Source organism: Gavia stellata, chromosome 5 (genome assembly GCF_030936135.1).
Source record: "Gavia stellata isolate bGavSte3 chromosome 5, bGavSte3.hap2, whole genome shotgun sequence".
NCBI lineage: Eukaryota > Metazoa > Chordata > Aves > Gaviiformes > Gaviidae > Gavia > Gavia stellata.
Genome location: NC_082598.1, coordinates 10,914,729 through 10,935,496, shown reverse-complemented (window position 1 = coordinate 10,935,496; position 20,768 = coordinate 10,914,729). Strand labels below are relative to the sequence as shown.

The window sequence follows — 20,768 nt, the reverse complement described above, 5'->3', positions numbered from 1 at the left end:
AAGTCTATGCTTGTCTTGATTTTTATATCAAACAGGGAACATCTAGGGGAAAAAATACATGGTTTTCCCACAAAAACATAGGCTACATTTTAGAAATAGAAAGCAGAATAGACACAATTGGTTTCTGTTTCCTTCTTTTGTCACTTTGCAGACAAGACAGATACAATATAGAGTCTATCTTCTCTTCTAGACAGAAGTACTGTTACAGCAGTAGACTGTGTCAGCAGTAGAGAAGGAAAATACCTGATAAAGTCAACCAGCCCTTGGAAACGGCTCTGTCAAAAGGACCAAAACAGTAATGTTTCTCTCAACTGTAGCCTTAGTTTTGCAAGGAATCAGAAATCAGGACACGATGGAGTTTTGTGACTAGTATTGCTAATTTTGCATTTACATTTGCATGTAATATAAAAAACTATCCTTACCATTCAAAATATTTCTTCAATTTCACTGCACCAATTAGAGCAACACAGTTTGTCCCCTTTTTATTTAACAAAATTGTCTTGTACTGTTGTCAAAGAATAGCAAACGTAATAATATGTATGTGAGTTTCTCTGCAGGATCAAGCAAACCAACTCCTGCCAAGCACGACAAGTGAGAAAAGCCATCCCTTGTATACCCTAAACTACACAAATTCCTTTATTCCATTAAGGAAGCATACTTAAACTGTTTCAATTAACTCCAAAGGTTCAGAGAAATCATCTTCTAATGTTTAACAGAGAGTGGACATCCTTTAAAACATTAAAGCCATGTTAAAATCAAAACAAACAAGCTTAGGTGAGGTAAAAAGGAGTTTACTTAGAAGTAGTCCAGAATGACAAAAGCTCCATGCTGGGATTTTACAAATATCAAATTACTTACCCCCTTCTCAAAATGCATCACACTGTAAAGAAATTTCAACCTCAACAAGTGCACCAACACAGTTTACAACTTAGGAGCTAAAGCATATCTCTTCAAAAGCAAATAGGGTACGTAAAGGACAATAAAACAGAGAACAAGATTTTATCTACCATCCAATTATACCAAAGTCTACCAGCTCTGCCTCTTTATTATTATGAAGTCTAGTTATAATAAAAATGTGCATATGTGGAGATGTGCCACAAAACAAATTATGCAAATTAATCAGTGAAAGTATGCGAACACCTTCCTGCAATATTTTCATTGGCACAGTTCCCAAAGAAGTCACAGAGTTCTGCACCACTTTGGACTAACATCTTGTAATGTATCACCTTATTTACCACGTATTACGTTGCTTCAAGTGGAAAATTGATTCTTTTTCATTATAAAAGTAAAAACAAGCTTCAGCTTACCTCCATCAGAAACAGTTGCTGACTGCAATAAGAAAGAGAAAAATAAGTGTTACTTAAGTTTCATGGTAAGTATTAGGAATCTCTGAGTTCCATATAATATTTGAAGCATTAGCTATTTTTATTGTCTTACTAACAACAGATAACGTAAGAGAGGAAAATCTAAACAAACCAGCTGTTACTTTCCCACAGGTGTTTCCTCCCCACCATGAAGTTCACCCCAGGCCTTTTAACCACTCTCCTGGCACTTGATCCCACCAGTATTTACTGGACAAAGTACTTGCTCCTGTGAGTAGCTACACTGATTCCAACAGTCCTTCTGAGATGAATAGAGTCAATCAGTTGGTATATGTGAGAAAGCAGGTACCTTAAAACTGACCTGCAAAGACTTAAAATGAAAACACCACCTCATGTACTTCATTTTGCTGCAATATCTGGGGATATGTGGAACCAAAATTAAAATTTAGTATTGTCAGTCAGATGACTCTGAAAACTTCCCCTGCCAATGACTTCTCACTTCCACAGAGCCAAAAGGATGTTAAAAGTGTTTCCAATAAGCTAGGTAAGAACTCCTCACCATCTCTACTAGCATTTTACATCAAATTTTCCAGGACAATTAGTCTTCCAGTGAAATGTTGACGTTTATGTGCTTATCTACCCTAAACCTCTCACCTTTGATCACAAATTACCTCAAGGCAGCTAACATTTCTGTAAAACCAAGTAGGTGATCATTTCCCAAACATGTACTCCAGAGCTTGCACCTTGACACTCAGCTGAGTGAAAAACTGGAAGGACAGCTGATTTTTAGATTTAAGCTTCTATTGATTTTTAATGGCTATTAAAAATTATTATTATTATTTTAGTATGGGGAACCTTTTCTTGGTCATTTAAAGTGTCCTTGAACCTTTAAGTAACTTTCTAAATAGTTAAAAAGAAACTCTCTTATTTTGTACTGCTCTTCAAAAAGCTAGGAAAGAATACCCTACAATATCTACAATTTCTTCAAGATGGAAAACACACAGAAGAAAAAAACATACATATATACACAACTCGAGAGAAAAGCTATCTCTCCACGGTTTGTTTCTATTTTCCAGCCTTGGCAACAAACATTCCCTCTCCCCTTCAAAACCCACAAAAAACTTTACTAGTCCTTAAAAGAATATCTTCTCCTTTCTTTCTCTTTTCTATTTCAGTGCAGGATCTCATACTGCTGTTAACATTATCTGAAGAACATCACTTGTTATAAACTGTTGTATCCTCACCATTCACATCATCATCAGAGGATCTGATCTAGTTTTTAACACAAGTATTCTGGAACTTTGAAATTCTAAACTAGTCCCTATTGACATCATTCCTCTGGTGCTAGTTCAGATAAACACAAACACATCTTTCATAGAAAAGATTAAAAAAATGATGACACCATGTTTAACAACACAAAAATAAATGCTTCTGAATCTGTGCAGCATAATAATATAATCCAGCCTCTCACTTTTTTTTAACAGCACTGTTTCAGGTATCAAAAAAGTACTTCTGTTTTGGGTACAGTTCTTCAGCGAGGCTTAGGACATCTTTTCTACTTCTATTTTACACGTAAGTCTAGCAAGGATATTATGCATTCAGAAGCTGTAACTTAATTCATATTCGTAACTTAGAAAATTTAATTTACATTACTGAAATCTGTTTTAGAAATATCATTGCTTCTAATTTCTTATTCACATATGATTTCAATGTCATTTCTCAAAAAACGAAGAAAAGGATGACTCAAAGTAAAGTAATAGTATCAGTTTACACATTACACAGAAAAAATAAAAATACTTTCAAAATACATTTATGAATGGTCATTTACTTTGGCAGCTTGCATGAATCTAGATTCAAATACCGAATACAATTCTCTTTCATGTTTTTGAAAGGTATCAAGTAAAATGAATAGGATTCTCATGATAGTAAAAGGTATATTTACACTACTTTTTTCAAAAACTGGGAAGTTAACAATTGTAAAATATCATTTCAAAGGAAAACTGGTGTGATTTCACAGGAAAGCTCAAATATTACAGTAATAGTACCACTTAATAAAGTCCTATGAACAATGAGATACAGTTTTACCTCAATCCATTTAGCATAAGTTAATGCAGTTAACACACCATGGGTTGGTTTCATGTGTTTATTTTAAATGTTTTGGCTAATGCACGTTATATTGCATATATCAACATCTTACAATCTCTCCAAGGAAGGCCTTCATAATTATTATGTTTAAACATTAAAAGAAAAAAAATAGTACCCATAGGAAGAACCAAATTTCTTATCTAGATATCAACCACCTATTTCTGTGCTATTAAGATATTTCAAATTTCCCTTTGGTTTTGATACATTCCAACTATATGGGGTTTTTTTTACATTACAGTGCCACTGAAACTACCCAGCATGTTCCAAGCATTATCAGTTTACTTCTGTAGATCACAGAATAAAAATTATTTTAAGAACATTTCTTTAAATTCATCTATGTAACTGAACTAAATCCACTTAATTCAACAAAACCAGCTAGAAACTAAAGCTTGTAATTATTGTGTAAGAATTCACAGTAATATGTTCAAAACATGTTTGTGAGTACTTAAAAATCTTAATATAAACCTGTCAGAAGTTGCATGCAGTCCACATTTAGACAAAGCAGTTTCTCTTCTAAACTGTTCAGCTGAAACTTGTCTAGATTTGTCCAAAGGTATAAGTTGCAAGACCAGATTTTTTTAAATACTATGATCTCATTTTAAAAATTCACTGTATGTTGGGGGCTGTTTTTCATTCTTCAGCACTCACGCTTACCACCACTGGAGGCTCTTCAGGACAAAATTTGATCTACTATACATACAAAGTTTGGTTATTTGATGCAATTCAACACTTACCACATACGTATTAAGAACTACCTATTAAAAAACATGTATTAAAAAGATATAAAGTTTAACAGTTCCTGTATGTAACCATTTCTGAGAGATGAGGAAGGATAGGGTATGACCCCGTCCCAGTTAGGGCTAATGTGAAGATTAAAAAAAAAGTATTTAAGTATTTCATTCCAAATGACAGGACATACATGTATTCATTTTGTGAATGTACATATGAACTATCAACCAGAGATAAAATCTAATTGCATTCAACCCTCAAATCTTTCACAACCAGATAAGAACTGAAATTAGTTCTTGAAATTACCCTGACTTCCAAATTGGTTTAGGAAAAAGCCCATGGTATATGTGAGGAGTCTGATGGTAACAGATTAACAAAATTTAAAAAAATATATCTAGTTTAGGAAAACTAAAACGTCTTCCAGTATATCTCTTCATGGGAACTCTGCTTGCTCATCTAGCTGGATTAGCAGCTGAGGTATAAAGACACACACTCACCCTGCAAAGGTGGAAGATGCAACTCTCTTCCCTAGACTAGGGAAGGGCAAGATCTTGATTCCTGTGATCCAAATGAGGAGCTCAGTGCCAGGGCCAGCAAGCTGAACAGTGTCTTCCCAGTTATCATACACCATAAAAGATGTTCTAGGTCTCTGTAAACTGGCAAATGCTTCAGCATATATTACATAGCATGAAGTTCTGATTAAGAGAAAAGATGTAGAATTTCTCTTTGTATCATGTCTCTTTGCTAGGTGGAAAAACCAGAAGGGCCCATGAGTTTTTTGATGTGTTCAGGATCTGCTTGCAACAATCTAAAAGAGTACTAGCTTACAATAATTAACAGGTAAAAAACTACTTTGTGAGTATATAAACCTTTTTTTCCAGAATAGAAATAGACAACATAGTGTCTTGCACCAACAACAGGGTAAAAAAGGAGAGACGGCATAAAGGACAATAATTCATAAGGTTGAAACAGCCTGTATGTTTTAGCTTTCATGGTCTATAAGCTGCTAGATGTGTGCACCACTGCATGGAACTAGTCTGATGGCATCTCTCAGCTGACAGAAACTCTTATCCAGAAAGTCCACTTAGTTCCATTTTACATGGATCAGGGCCCCAGAAACTAACTAAACACTGTCAAAGTCTGCCATAATACCATGATGCAGAAAACCCCAAAATACCCTACCCATATCCCAGAAATGACACTGAGCAAATAAATCCATGTGTACAAACCACCCAGATGACACAATACAAAAATGTCCTTTTTCTCCACCTCGAGATTTGTCATTCAAGTCCAAGACATACTCAAGTACTTGAGTAGAACAAAGGGAAAGATGGGGATACCAGGAGGGGTGACACATACTAGGAAACGCCAGGCCTTAGCAATAAAATGGAGCAAAGTGAAATCATCTGTGCTAATAGAGTGTGGGTGAGTGTCTTCCTGAGTCAAAAAAGACATATCTATTTCCAACTCCTTCTGAGATGCGGAGGGATAAAATCTGTAAGGAGAGTGAAAACGTATTCCTCTCTGCTACCCTAACAATGACAAAATCACAGACCAAACAGAAACATTTCTTTCCTGGGCATCCAGAAAGATTCAGAGAAAAAGGGATTAAAACTGACCTCTCTATGTGTCCTTTCGAAAGCACACTTTCTTTCAATACAGGCATCGACTTTTTGCTGCATGCAAAGAATTCTCTGACTGCTGCCTTCAGAATCTGTTAGATTTACCTAGTACACGCTATTTTACAGAAGTCCCTCTAATTAAGCCTTTCAGCTTGGAATGGCATACCTAGCTCCACCAACCTTCTAAACTGATCTTCTCATATGATTTTAATGTACAAAATAAGTTTGGGAAACTTGTCGTGTTCAAGAGATGAAGCACTGAAGATGTACAGACTGAATACAAATAGCCAACTTTCAAACATTCTGTCACTTAGCTCAGGGAAAGCCTATCACTCAGTTGACTGTCTGCTTGCATCTAGCTTTGTTCAAACTCCTTATTAAATCACCTGAAGCAAATTCTCCTTTTGCCAAGGTATGAATTATGAGCAGCTCCCTAGATCTTCAGTCACATTACTCCAGGACTTACATTACATACACGTATTTTTATCCTTTTAAATACATTACAGCATTAACATTGTACAAATGCCATGAACTCAAATGATCTCTGTGAGGGAGATCATGTCTCGAAATATGGTATACACTGTCCTAACATTTTAAATAAAAAATAAAGCCATATTACTTATAAATTATTGCTAGATTTTTCTTCTAATAAATAATCTCAAATGTACTTCTCACCTAAATATTAGAGTAACATTATAGTATTTTTATCCAAGTTTCAAAATATCATTGCAATTAATTTCATGATTTAGAATTCTGTGAGAAGGATGCCCCTTCAGAATGCCACTTAAAGGAGGACTATTACATAATTTGTCTTTTGAAGTGCATTTATAATGGTTAATACAGAAGTATTATAGATGTAAGAATTCCCAAGGAAAAAAAAAATACAGTACAACTACCCTACAATAATTTAACTGAATACATTCTTCTCTGAAGGTTAAATATTTCTGTCAAATATTTGAATCTATAAACCCAACATATGAACAGTAAATGATGTGACATTTGGAATTCCTTTAAGAAATAAATGTTCAACTTTTTACCCCAAACAAAACCAGTCTTATCGCATATAAACACAGTGCCTTAAATGCCAAATCCATCCCTAAAATTATTTTGATACAGATACATACAAAATATATACAGTTTTACCTAAAGATATAATATTGATATAATGGTACAGAAAGCATATACAAAATACATTGCACAGAATTAAAAAGTAGGCATAGACTACAAACATACTGATTATTTTAGCTTTATACATATTGGGCAGAGTTCATAAATACATCTCAAAATTTGAATGTTAGTTGGTACAGTAAGACTCCCTTTACTCTTCTCTGATAATAAAACCCAACGTTTGCATTTACAAAGGAATTTTAACTCAAATACTTTAAAGTAAAAAAGCTTAAAGGCTAAACAAAAAGCATTCTGAAGCTGATAACATGCTTCTCTAATTTCTTGCCAATAACAATAGCCTCTTCTAATTTCTCACTGCAACAATGTCTTGCCTTAGCTAAATATAATTCATATCACTTACCCGCTCTTCGTAAGAAACAGCAGTTATTTTTCCTAACAGTACTCTTCCTAAATTCATCTTCACTTAATATGGAAGAAGCATTTCCTTAACACATCAGCTTCTCAAAGATTAAACTAAAAAATTCAACCCTGTTCCATGCCTGTACATGCCAGTAAAGTTTAAAGGCATTTCGTATGAAGTTCTATTTTACTCCCTTTATGTTACCCATAGCAACAGGCCAATGCAGGAAGCTGTGGTTCGTCAGGGATTCAGATTAGATCTCGATTATCTCTCACCAGAAAAGCTAGATCATTTTATATAAATCATGCTGATTGTATTTTAAAATGTTTCCTATAACCAATCAGGAAAATAAAATGACGTCGAATTGTGTGATAGTCCTGCATTCAATAAAACAGATTTCCAAGACAGCTTTCAGAAAAACATTAGTTAATCACTCTAACATTAGTTATAGAAACATTTACATAGTAAACCACTATTTTCAGAGGTTTACATAATGCAAGCCAGAATAAAGTAGGACCTCAAACGGTCTATTCTGCTTAACTTTTCAGTGGTTAACACTATAAATTGCTTGTAAAAATCCACAGTACAAGGAAACTTGGCATATTTGTTTAAACCTAGGAGCAGCCCCTTGTCACTGAAGACAAAATTCTCCTTTCAGAAACCAACTGATATTCTGCCCTTCCTTCCTCACTACCCGAGCCTGTGCTCAACTGATGTCAAGACAGTTCTGCGCACAGCACCTTAGGAACAGAGAGCAAAATAGGCTACTTGTAATGTAAGAGGGAAGTGCTATTAACTTGCCTGTGACAGCAGCGTCTTCAAGAGACTGTATATGGAAAGTATAGGATTTCATTAAGTTTGCTGATATTCACAAGTAAATAGCGATAGTACCTAAATCATTCATTGCTGTTATTTTTTAAGCAATCAAAATACAATTTTCTGCTAAGAACAAACACCAGAATTGCAAACTGGGAATGATTAGTGGGCATTTTTATGCTAGTGGGATGTCCTTAAAGCCAAGGTGGACTTACTAATAGTAGTTTGGGAAAGAGGAATCTTCTCCCTTGTTCAATGCAGTATGTGGAATCCCCCACATCCATACAGTTCCTAGGCTGAGACCCTAGTATAAAAATAACTCTATGAAGAAAGTAAATACTACTCTGAACTTATTTATAAAGAAAATGAGGCAAAAAGAAGTTAAGAGCCTTTACTCAAGATCTCACAGTAAGATTGGCTTGCAAATCTGCGCATCTTCCCATTTTTGCATTTAGGATGAAGAGACTTGGTTAACAGAAAAACTCAGTCTTCTCAATTTAATTTAGAGTGATCAGAGAAGAAATTTTAAGATAATTGCAGATGAAAATGGAGGAAGCATACTTTAACAAGCATTCCAGAAACATAAGCAAATTGCTGCAATGGACAAAGTTCATTTTATGATTGATTACTTGTTTGAATAGGCACACCACTGCACTTTTGAATGCTGTCTTCTACAAGTATTTAATACCATGAAGAAATGCAATGGAAGCAAATGGGTGGGTAGACAGGAAGGAATGTGTTTTACAAATTACACCCTCCATTATTTGAGGACTTAAGAAGCAAATGCCCTATGATACTTGGACAGAAGAACAGTTTCACTATGCGTGGATAAGTATTAAAAATTTATAATTTTATAAAGCAAAAATGCCAAACAGAGCTGTTTAGATACTGCATTTTGCTTGACACTAAACCAAGTGGGATGCAGAATGTATTTTCATTGTCAATACCTTAGCCAAACAGGAACACCGTTACAAATATGCAGGTGACCAGGTGCATAATAATCCTTACACTGGATAAGTAAAAAGCACAAATGGATCAGAAATGCCTAGAGAACTTTCCTGCGAACACCCCTTTGGGGTAACATAAAAAGGACTTTCATCAATAGTGTTTACTTAATGCTCAACCTAAGTCCTCTAGGAATCACCTAGAAAGGCCAAATGTACTATCAGAGTTTTAACAGGTGAGGATGCTACCCACAAGAACACAAGTGATTTGGAGAAAAATAACCCCACATGCAATGGGATGTAGCTGCAAGACTAGCAGTTCACCGGAGCAACCTTAGTGAACGTTGTTAGGAACACTGTGTGTGGGCAATGTTTTACACATTCTAGGCACTCATACTTGGCGTTATAAACCTAATAATCCCTAGTTTAAACAGACCTTTAGAGTTGTTGATTTTATTTCATTGAACTAAGCATTGCATGTCCACATTTTTTCCATACAGTGACTCTACGAGGACCGCAAATAAGCTCTACCAATTAGACAGTACCAGTTAATGATAATGGCTATGAAATGTCATGTGACTCTGAAAGCCCTTTAAAAATTCATATCCCTCTACATTTTCACAGGTTATTTCAACAGCTGCCAGATTCAAAATCTTGTGATTTTGTGTACCATATTTGTAAACCAGGCAGGCAACTCAAAGTTCAAAGGTCAAAAGCAGAAGGAATGTTAATATGCAAAGCTATTAATGAGAAGTGTTAAAATATGACACAACAGCTTTAAAAACCTTATTCAGATATACCAAGGATGACATTTGTAAACCCACGTCCATCTGCTAGAAGCTAAACTGTGGGAAAGGGTAGAGACCCCAGATATGGTTGATCTGTTTTTCTCTTCTACCCTCCCTCCACTTCCTGCTCATATTTTCTTCTGTACATTTGTTTTCAGAGCAGAAAAAGCTGAAGAGAAAGACAGAATGACAGGAAGCCAGGATAAGTTTTAACTTGTCAAAAGATGAATAGGATTTAATATATCCCTGACTCCTAGAAGAAGAAAACACACACAAAAAACACCAGGCAACTAGAAAGACGCAATCCCCTGAACCAGCTCCTAGTCACACAAATTCCTGAAGTAAATTTGACATTAGCAGAATGCACCATCAAAAATCTTAAATCTCGTCAATATCAAGTATTTCTTTTTTTATCTCATATTAAAGAAAGTAACAACTACTTGCATGAAAGCCAGAGAAAAAATATTTAGCTCACTGACCCTAGTTACTGAAATAAAAAGCAGGAGTACCAAAAATACATGTAAATTAAGAAAACTTTGCTATAAAATAAAATGCTTTTTTCCCTGAGTCTCCAAATTTTCTATAATCTGTCTAGATATATTTTTGTCAATGATTTGTCAGCTTCTCAACAATAAACAGACCCCATACGTGCTACTGTTTAAAAGAGGGAAGATTCCCTCCATCAATTTTAAAGACAAAAGTCCTTCCTATTCCAAGGCAATATTAACAAAAAATATTTTCAAGCCAAACTATTTGGAATTTGTTCGTGTATAAATAACTGAAATACAAGCCGCATTATCAAATACCAAGACTTCCCATACAACAAATTCAGTGAAGTAAAGGGAGCGGATGCAAACTGCTGTTCCGAGTGCCCCCTGCTGTCTGGCTACACTTCGGAGAGTGATGCACACATTTTAAAGTGTTAAGTTCAAGATTTGCCATGCAGAAATTTACTCTAAAAACAAATACTTGGTTTTGAAAGCCGTATGGTGAACTTTGAAAAATAGTTCTGTAGAGCCTGACTGTAAACTGATAATAAAAAATACACAAATGCTTTTTAAATAATTACTATTTTTTCCTTCTGTTTTAAGACAACTGAATTCTCTCCACTAATAAAAACAAGCAGAAACAGCATAACTTGCACATCCAGATGAAAGGTGACTTGCAGCCCAATAGTAAATTAAAATTAAATTACAAATTAAGGAGGATATGACTAAGTGACAGATCACTGAAACACATTAAGCTGCTTCTGAATTTCCTACTCCTGCAGATGGAGCCTCTAAGAAGCAATAGATTTGGAGGAAATTAATGTAAAACTGAGCATGAAAACTACTAATTTTTAAGTAAACAATGCGTATATATCTTCCTAAGCCTTGCAACTGTTTCTTTCCCTTTTCATTTTAAAAAACTGACAGTTTTGCTGCTAAACTTTTAGCATTAAAGACAATTACAATCTGAGATATACAGACATAAAGAATAAGACTATAATGTCAAAATTTGATAGTACAGCTAGGACCTTTACTTACAAAATATGTGTTTTCTGAGCAACAAGAAGCTAAAACTGGTCTGAAGTCTCTACACCTCAGAAATTTTGTATTCTATAAATACTTTTCATTTATTTTCAGTTATTTTAATAACTCATACCATCTGGATTCTGTTTTATTGGATAAAAATCCAGCTGGAATTAAAAAAAAAAATCACTTTAGCTGCATACCTTAAAAAAACACTGTAACAATTAGAAGGTAACATAACTTTAACATGACATTCTTGCTTTACGGAAACACATGTGCAAGCATAGTGAAAATTAAGTGAAAGATTTATAAAAAACTTAATTAGAGAAATATCTGTATACCTACTAAACTCACTCCACATTTTAGAAACAGTACAATGCTAAAGAGAGATTTAAAACATGTCTATAAAAATAGTGTATTCTTAATTTCATAACATATATAGAAAGTCAACTTAAATACTTATACTTACAAACTTTGTATCTTTAAAACCTCATTGAATCCTTAGAAGCATTATTTATCATATTTCACTGCAAGATTTCTTAGCTCGGAAGGCTATTCATTAAACCATATTCCTGTTTTCTGTTCGCTTTAGACAAACAAAACTTTATACTTACAGACACTTGACTATCAGTAAAAGTTTTCTCCATGTATAAATAGTTTAATAGTTCATTGTTAAGAAACAGTCCCTTCAACTTTATTATTATGCTCTTTCTGAACACATATTTACTTCTTCCAGAGTCCAGTAAAAAAATGAGGCTTCTCTGTCTGTTGCCCTATCAACACCTCTCCCATTCTCCTCCCTCCCCAGCACATTCTCCGCCCTCAATACTGGTTCTGTATCTTCTCATCAAAAGAAACAGACAGCTTTTAAAATGTTGTTTAGGCAGGTCCTGTGTAACAATAAAGCTTCTGTAAAGACAACAGCATGCTGCTGAGGAATCTGCTAATGCAAAATGCATTCGGTAAGGGCCTACAGGACTCTGTCTTAAACATTTGTCCAAACTTGTTTAAGCATTGAGTCAACATCATTTTCTCCTCCAAAATATTCTCTTTTTTAATACATTGAAACTTTGATGAGTATGTTATCTGAATGAACTAGGCCATCAATCCCTACTAAAAATACTTAAAATATAATCTAAAAATACTTTTAAAAAAATAAATTGTTAAAACTTGTAAGTCTCACAGCAAATTTATTTCAATTTCTGACATGTAGGTACGTGCCTAGTATGATTACAATCAGACGTATGCATATTATGCAATCTATCTCATCCTACCAAAATGCTCCGTGTTCTTTTGAGTAAGCAGGGCATTGGCATTTACAAGGATCGCGTTCCAAGTGAAACATGATTCTCGTAATTTTCAATACCACACCTACTCTCCACACAGACCAGCAATATTTGTGTATTTTCAGAAAGAAACGTACACACTTTCTGCCCAACAAGTAATGCTTAAATACCATCCTTCTGCAGTTCCTCAGTCCAGAGTGAAATAGAGGATGGATTTTTACTCTATATTTTTAAACATCAGAGGAACAATGAAATGTTTTGAGGATTTAATATTGAATAAAAAGCGGTAGCTCATCTAGTAGAAGCTCCACAGGTGAGTCCTCTTTTTTTTTTTTTTTAACTTCAGTGGACTGATAAATCCAAGAGGACAGTAAAAATTGAATGGTACCAACTCCTAGCCAAAATCCCAGCAGTTTAAGCATGGAGACAGGGTCAGAAACAATTCATGGATAGCTACAGTGCTATCATTTGTGCTGTATCTATTTTGTGATTATGCTCTAGAAATACCAATTCAGTTCATTCAATAAGGCCTTAATTCATTTCCTAACATTAACCAGATCTCATAGAGCAAAAATCCCTCCTCACCTCCATTAGCATGTGACATGACAAAAAGACGTACCAGGTAACAGGAAGAGCAGCCGAGGGAGGGCAGGAACAGAGGCGTGAAACCACTCACACAGTTCCTCATTCCTACCCAAGAATTGCATGGGCAATGTGTTTTGCAGCAGAAGCTCTATCCAGGAAAGCTGCAGGTGCCCTCTCCCTCAGACAGCACAAACAGTAAATGCTCCCAGAGCCCACAGCAGTTACGCTGTGCTAGGAGACACTATGGTCAGCGAGCCCTTGGCTTTACCAACAAACAAGTTTACACCAAGTGAAAGGTAACGCAGCTTCCTGTGCTGAGAGTACAATCCATAATCCCACAGTTAAGGAGAAGCAATGTCCATCCTTGAGTCTAAGAACATAAGAATCAGTTCAAAACACAGGTTTATCAAACCCAGTATTATGTTTCCAGTAGTGGCCACACATGGGTGTCTACCGACGAGTAGCACAGGCCAACATACAGGACATTTCCCTGACTACATTCTCCCAGACTCCAGGTATTTTTAGTTCAGGAGATTTCCTGAACCTGGTGTGGCTTGTCTCCTTAATAATCCCCAGTGGCTCTCTTTTCCAAATACTTGTCCACTTTCCCCCCAGGACATGCAAATTTCTTGCATCCACAGCACTCAGTGGTGAGGCGTCCCACAGACCGACTCACCTCCCATGAACAATCGTGTTCTGTTTGTTTTGCTCCTGGCTCCAGCTACCTTTAATTAATGGTGCTGACTTCTTGTCCTGAAGGAGACAGTGCGCAGTCAATCCCAACCACTTTTTCTATGCCACCCATGATTTTGTTCTCTTGTTACGCCTTTCTGCACCTTTTCCACTTCTAATATACTGTAACCTTTTTGAAATAAAGAGACCAGAATATAACATCCAAGTTGTGGGCAAATCATAGATTTATACAACAGAATTATTATGTGGGGTTTTTTCTTCTATTCCTTCCCTAATAATTCGTAACGTAAGATTTTGTTTCATTGCTACTGTATTGAGCTGATGTTTTCATGCAACTGTCTCTTATAATTCAAAGACTTCACTTCTGAGAGGAAGCAGTCAGCTCAGAGACGTATACATATCATTTGATATATGAAGGTAGGACTATTTTCCCTCATTTGCATTGCTTTACATTTATCTGCATACATTTTCACCTGCCATTTCGTTGTCCAGTCATCCAGCCTGCTCTCATCTTCAGAGACTGCTCTTGTCCTTATTACCTTGACTAACTTCACCTCACTGCTCACCTTCTTGGGAGGAGCTTTAAAAGATTCTCTTGAATCGACAAGTGTAACATAAGAAACTGAAGCAAGGGCCAGCCTTAAGCAGCAAATAATTCTGGGTTTCAGTAACAGACCTCAGTGCTGTAAGCTATTACTCTGCCTTCATGTCAGGTGGTTAACATGCCTCATGAATTAGACCCAGGAGTTTTAGTTCAGAGAGCAAGCCTAATTTTAAAAGAACGCTAGGTACCAAAGATTATGGAGAAAGACACCCCTGAGAGGTTGTCCACCTACTGAGAGTCTCAGTTCTGCGAGTACTGACTGTTTCGTCACTACTCAAGGCAACCAGAACCAGAAGAATAGAGTCAAAACCATGATCTGATACCTTATATTGCTGAACTAAGGGATATGACACCTCTGTAGCTTCAGGTGGTTACTATAACTTGTTCACCCTGCTGATCCTTGTAGTTCTACAAACGTGACAGCATCAGAGATGTTGACAGCTTATGAATTCACCTGCACCTATTTAATCACACATCTTAAGAATGGCGGTACTGGCTAATGACAAGAAGTAAGGCCTGCTGCCTGAGGATTTAAGCAGAGTACAAGTTCACATCTAGTCCTGAAAGCATATACTGTGCCTCGGGATCTGTGACAGAAACTGGCTTGTGTTGGAGAGCCAAGCCCAGAGGCAATAAGGCTTGGACAGCACTTGAGTGGCAGGGTCAAAGTACTGATTGCTTCCTCAGGGAGAAATTTCTCCATACAGTGCCAACTGTCTTTGCACATATGGGGACTGAATTCCCTATGGAATCCACCCTAGGCAACACTGTTGGTTTCTTCTCAGGCACCGAAGTATGGGATGAGCACTGCCATGATGAGCACTGCCATATGCACCTCACAAAGGAAGTAGAGATGAGATCCATCTCTCAGCACATTCTCCAACTACTCTGCTTTTTACATGCAAATTTACATGGTAAATTTCTCCAGAATCTGAAGTAAAGAAAATAACCCAAAAACCAGGAGAAAACAGTAAAGAGTAAAATTACTGAAATATGGTGATTGTACTAATTGCAATAACAGAAAACAAATCCCATTATTCTCAGTGTCTGGAAAAAAAATCACACAGTTTAACATTCTGGATTATATCTTGAAATAAGCATCTCCAATTCATGATAAAAAGGTTACACACAACTGTATTCATCTGTTGACCAACTCACCTTTGTCAGATATTTTACAAAACAGTGTGAAGAGTATAAGAACTTTCCAAGATAAAGTCTATAAATGTAAGGAAAAATTAAGAGCATCTATTGGTAATCTTTTAAAAATTATGGTACAGTAAAAAATACCAGCAAAGACTTAACATTAATGCTAGTGCACAATCTGTAGAAAAAATAAATAAATGTATACTGCTAGCATGATGTTTTCCTTCTTTAGGGAGTAACAATGGATAAAACTAAAGTACCTGATAAGATCACACATGCTAAAGTAAAAGCCTGAAGAAGATAAGAGTGGGCTGGAAAGAGTTTGAAATTCTTAACAGAGCAGTCTAGAGAGCCAAATGTGAAAAAATGATGTTTTTGGAAATCTTTAAGACATACTAAGAATGATGACAGCAAGAAAAAAAAAAATGTTGAAGGGATAACATAGGCATCATCCAGAATGAGATGACGGTCACCTACAGACATGCTGGCTATATCTGTGCTAGTCAAATAAATAGCGCAATAAGCTACTGTGTAGTTCCGAAGGTGCTTTCTGGCCCCTATCATACCAAGCTCTCCCAACCTCCTATCAATCAAGATGGTTGCATCAAAACTGCCTGCTGGGCACAGTGATGCTAGCTATTAGGGCTAACTTCTATACCATGGCTGAAATCATTTGAGAAAATACAGTAGTTGGCCCAGGATAAAGCCACGTAAATGACAACACCAACAATGTGACAGTACAAACATCGCAATCCCCTGCCTGCCCCCGTGTCCTGGCACTGTTTCATTTACCAGCACAGGTGTGCAGCCACTATGCAGCACAGTAGGTAAATGACTCCAGCCAGGACTGTAACAGTCAAAGGTCTGAACAGAGCAGAAGAATGCTTGGCGGAAGCCACTTTCAAAGCCTTACTGATCAGCTCCATGACCACATATGCAACAGTGATTCAAGGTAAAGAAATCAATGTTTAATGTCATGACTAACTTAGACTAACTTACACTATTTAAAGCTATATATTATAGATCAGCAAGAGGGTTTGAGCTATTACAGCAAGTGACTGTAAAATCACTAAGCACACATGTGAGGCTTCACACTGTATTAAAAGCTGACCCCTGGTGGCATGCTCCAAGAAACAGGATCTGTCATTTGCTGCTACTCCGCTGAGCAACACTACCCAGGTTCTAGCAAAGGGAAAAGAGAAACAAAGAACCAAGCCTGTGGTCACAGATCCATGGGGCTTCCAGAACAGGAGTGTTAGGGGCTGGACTGTGTTAGCATTCGGACTTCAGAATATCCATGTATGAGACAGGAGTAGCCCTTTAAGAACTCTATTACTAGCATGCTAAAAATACAAAACTACCTTTTACATACAAAAATGGAGATTTTATTCTTGCACACAGTTTTATTTCACAACTGGCCTTTTTTCCACCTTCATGAAAGCAGACAGCAAAACTGTCAATTGGTCATTTACATCTTAGATAAAAACTAGGACAAAATACATGCAAAAGATAAAATACTTAAAGGTAGTACAATGTGGAACCTGTGTATACTGGCAGCCCATGGCGAGTTATCATAGCTTAAAAAAATTGGTGAAACCTAAGACAAATATACATTCTTTTAAAATTTTGAATTCACAATTATAAGCTGAGAATGAAGAGGCCACTTGATTTAAATCACGTAATTATACTAGCCATAGTGGTGGTGTTGTGGCCGTGGTGATGATCTAAGAACATCAGAGAAGCAAGCTCTGCAGGCAGAGTTAATATTTTTTATTAGATCAACTGACAGGGTGGGAAAAGTTTGGGGCATATTTAGCTCTTCTTGTCTGATTTTCCTAGTATACTAGTTGGTCTAATATAAGCTATTATCTCCCTGTGTAAGCTTTGTCTGATTATTTAAATCAGTCAAACAAAGACAGGTACCCACTTAAAAACTCATTATTAAGTCAAATGAGCATTTAGGGGGTTTTGCCACCCACAGATGCCAAAGCTAATATCCAGCAGAGACATGTCATTCATTAGTATAAAAACCTCATACCAAAGAGATGTGTCGTATGCTTTCAATTAGCAGATGAAATGCAAAAAAGTTGCTTCAGTGGAATTAACAAAACAGAAAAAAAAATCAAGCATTATTATCTATAATAACAGCTAATAATACAACATTATTAATGGTTATAATTAAGATAGAACATTCTAACAAAAATTCCTCACACTGATTTTTAAAAGGGATATGAGATACATTCCAACTTCAAAAACATTACTTACTCTAAAAATTTGATCCAACAATTCTTCTTTTTCATATAGGATATATAGCTTTAAGGTTTCCAAAATGGGATGAGGACAAGAAGAAAAGCAGCAACAGCCATCTTTTTTGTCGTGATATTTAGTTAAAAGAATTAAATAGTCTTTAATTTTAAAAAGATCTCTACATTAAAAGATTATTTAACAATACTCAAAGAGCTTGACACTTCTTTGCCTAAGACATTAGGTCTCATGTTACTATTCTCCCATATTTTTAACAACAGAGAAATACCAGAAGTACAAGTACCACAATGATTTTCAGGAAGCACAACAGCTTTGAATGTTCTCCTTGGTGAGGAGGAACCTAAATTTATTGACTTCAAGGGAATACTGCAAGGGTCCCCCATTTTTACATACCTCAATAAAAATTAAGATATGAACGGAATGAGTTACAGTTGAAAGTGTTAGGGAATCTGGTTCCAAAACTGTCGATAAGTAAAAGGATTACTCTGTTTAATGTAAATTTTTACAAAGGCAGTGTTCTAGCCTCTGCAGTCTCACAGAGTCACCTTTAATGTGTTTATCAATCTATAAAGAATGTCTTTGCAAGGACAGAATCGTGCAAGAGGATGAGAGTAGTGGCACTTACCTACAGGGAAGAAAATTAGGAAGAAAGATAGGATTATGCTCTCTCATTAGTCCAAATATTAAGTAATCCTAAATCATGGAAAGTTCCATTTAGCTTAAGCTACATCTTGCAAATATGAACCAGCAAACATGCTTTAAAGTAAAATTGGTGGAAATCACAGAATTTTAAGACGGTTGTTAATGGACACTATTTCTTATCGACAAATGATTCACATAAGAAAATTTATTACTACCTACAAAATAGGAATCTGTTCTTAGTAAAAACAGATTTCTTATAATAAAGAAAAAGTTCTAAATATATTTCTCGTGGAAACAACATAATTAAGGCAGATACTACACACGCTAATTTTCTGAATTCAGTTCCAACTTACAAAATAATCAGATTCAGCCCTGGTGTGAACAAGCACAACTTCCACAGTTCAGAAATAAAATTGTGTATTTTATGTTTTGTGAGACATTTTCCATACCATAGTCATAGCATAACTGCATCCATTAATTTTGCACTCTCATCCTCTTTTGATCCCTGCAGCTTTAAAACAATCTTGTATACTGGTTCTATTAGTAAAAACAGCACCTAGAGGTTAATCCTACAAACTTGTCTGTTTTCTTCTATGTATAATACAGCTTCTGCACGTAAGAGGAAAATGCTTAAGGAGGGGCAACTGTACCACTACAGCTAATTCTAAACTTACAAGAATATTGTCTGTGCATGTATAGCCAGCCATAATCTAACAATTTAAAAGAAAAAGTGAAAGTCTCTTGCAATCATTGCTTTTATTAAAATTATTAAAATAATATATATAAAAATATGTTTTATTCGTGGATAGATTAAAAAAAAACAAACTGCAAAGAAATCACGCCACCTTATGGCAGAAGACAGCAAAACTGACGGCTGGTATTTCACACACTACAGCTCCAAAGACAAGAGGAGCAAGTTCATACTTTCACAAAAAATCCAAATACAGCCTTCTTCAGTCCCATAAGCAAATGAACAGTGTTCAGCATATGCCCATAAAAGAAACTGCATGGAACCTACTTATACTGCCCAATTTAGAAGACTAAGTTGGATGCCAGCAGGAATCAAAGCCACAAGCTCAGAGAAGCATATTCATTTTCAAACTTTGTGTTTGGGTTAGTACCTTATCCATTCTGCTAAGATAACTGGAAAGAACACAAAAACAACAGAGTAGCCTATATAATATGTTCACGATCATTATTCCAAAGGTGGAGTCTCTAAGAATTTCCTGGTATTGTTATTTCCTCTTCCAGCAACTCTAAATAGATGTCCTGAAATAATCTAAACATGTACTAACAACATTGTGTTCTACTACACTTAGTGTAACAGTACTTGGGAAAAGTGCTGCAGTAGCAATGTTAAAGTTGGAACCAAAATCGAAACACCTCAACACTATTTTACTTTGACTTCTGAAGTTTTTGAAATTCTTCTCTGGGTTGGTGTTTCTGCTGGTGGCTAGGATATCATTCTCTTATGGCAGGCAGAAGGAAAAAAAGAGATTTCAAAGTGAAAAGAAGGAATTGACAGAGAGCAGTCCACACCCAAATAGCTACATGTAGTAAGGGCATTCATCCAAATACAGATTTTAATACAGATTGTTTCTTTGTCCAATTCATACTGGGACCTAGAATGTAAGTTTCACCATCCAAAGTATCAGCTTTAAGAATTAGGACACTGGATAACACAGAGAGCCTCTCAATCCCTACTGATGGTGCTATTCAAGTTATATACACTAATGCATATCAACTAAAACATAATGAGAGAAAAATGGACTTTTTAGGCCAGTGACTATAACATCTTTCTGAAAGTAATGGAAAGTAAATACCAATTCCCTATTTAAATTAATATTTATGCAATGTAAAACAGCTCCTACAGAAACTGAATTATATCCATGGTGTTCAAAATATGAGATGTACACATAAATCTCTATGAAATTGAAATGTGGAAGAACACGGCGTGAACCATGTTTTTCCTATTGAATGTGAATTACTAGCACTAGGCTCTTAGATATTCTAAGAGGATTCTTTCTTACTGTGACCAGAAATTCTGTCAAAACTGGTAATATATAGTAGCAAGCTTTTTTAATTTAGAAGAATCACCATTTTCTGATTAAGAAAGATGTAGCTAGATGGTTCCCAAACAGCTTT

At 35.8% G+C, this 20,768-nt stretch overlaps 1 protein-coding gene across 4 annotated transcripts in view; it reads right to left on the bottom strand.

The window, feature by feature from the left end:
• The window catches only part of RGS12 (regulator of G protein signaling 12), an 84,266-nt gene that overhangs the window by 42,866 nt on the left and 20,632 nt on the right, over positions 1-20,768 (bottom strand). For all 4 annotated transcript variants that reach the window (XM_059817613.1, XM_059817611.1, XM_059817612.1 and 1 more), the window contains exon 3: positions 1,308-1,329. In XM_059817613.1, coding sequence (XP_059673596.1) covers positions 1,308-1,329 — 22 coding nt within the window. The remainder of the gene's footprint in view (positions 1-1,307; positions 1,330-20,768) is intronic.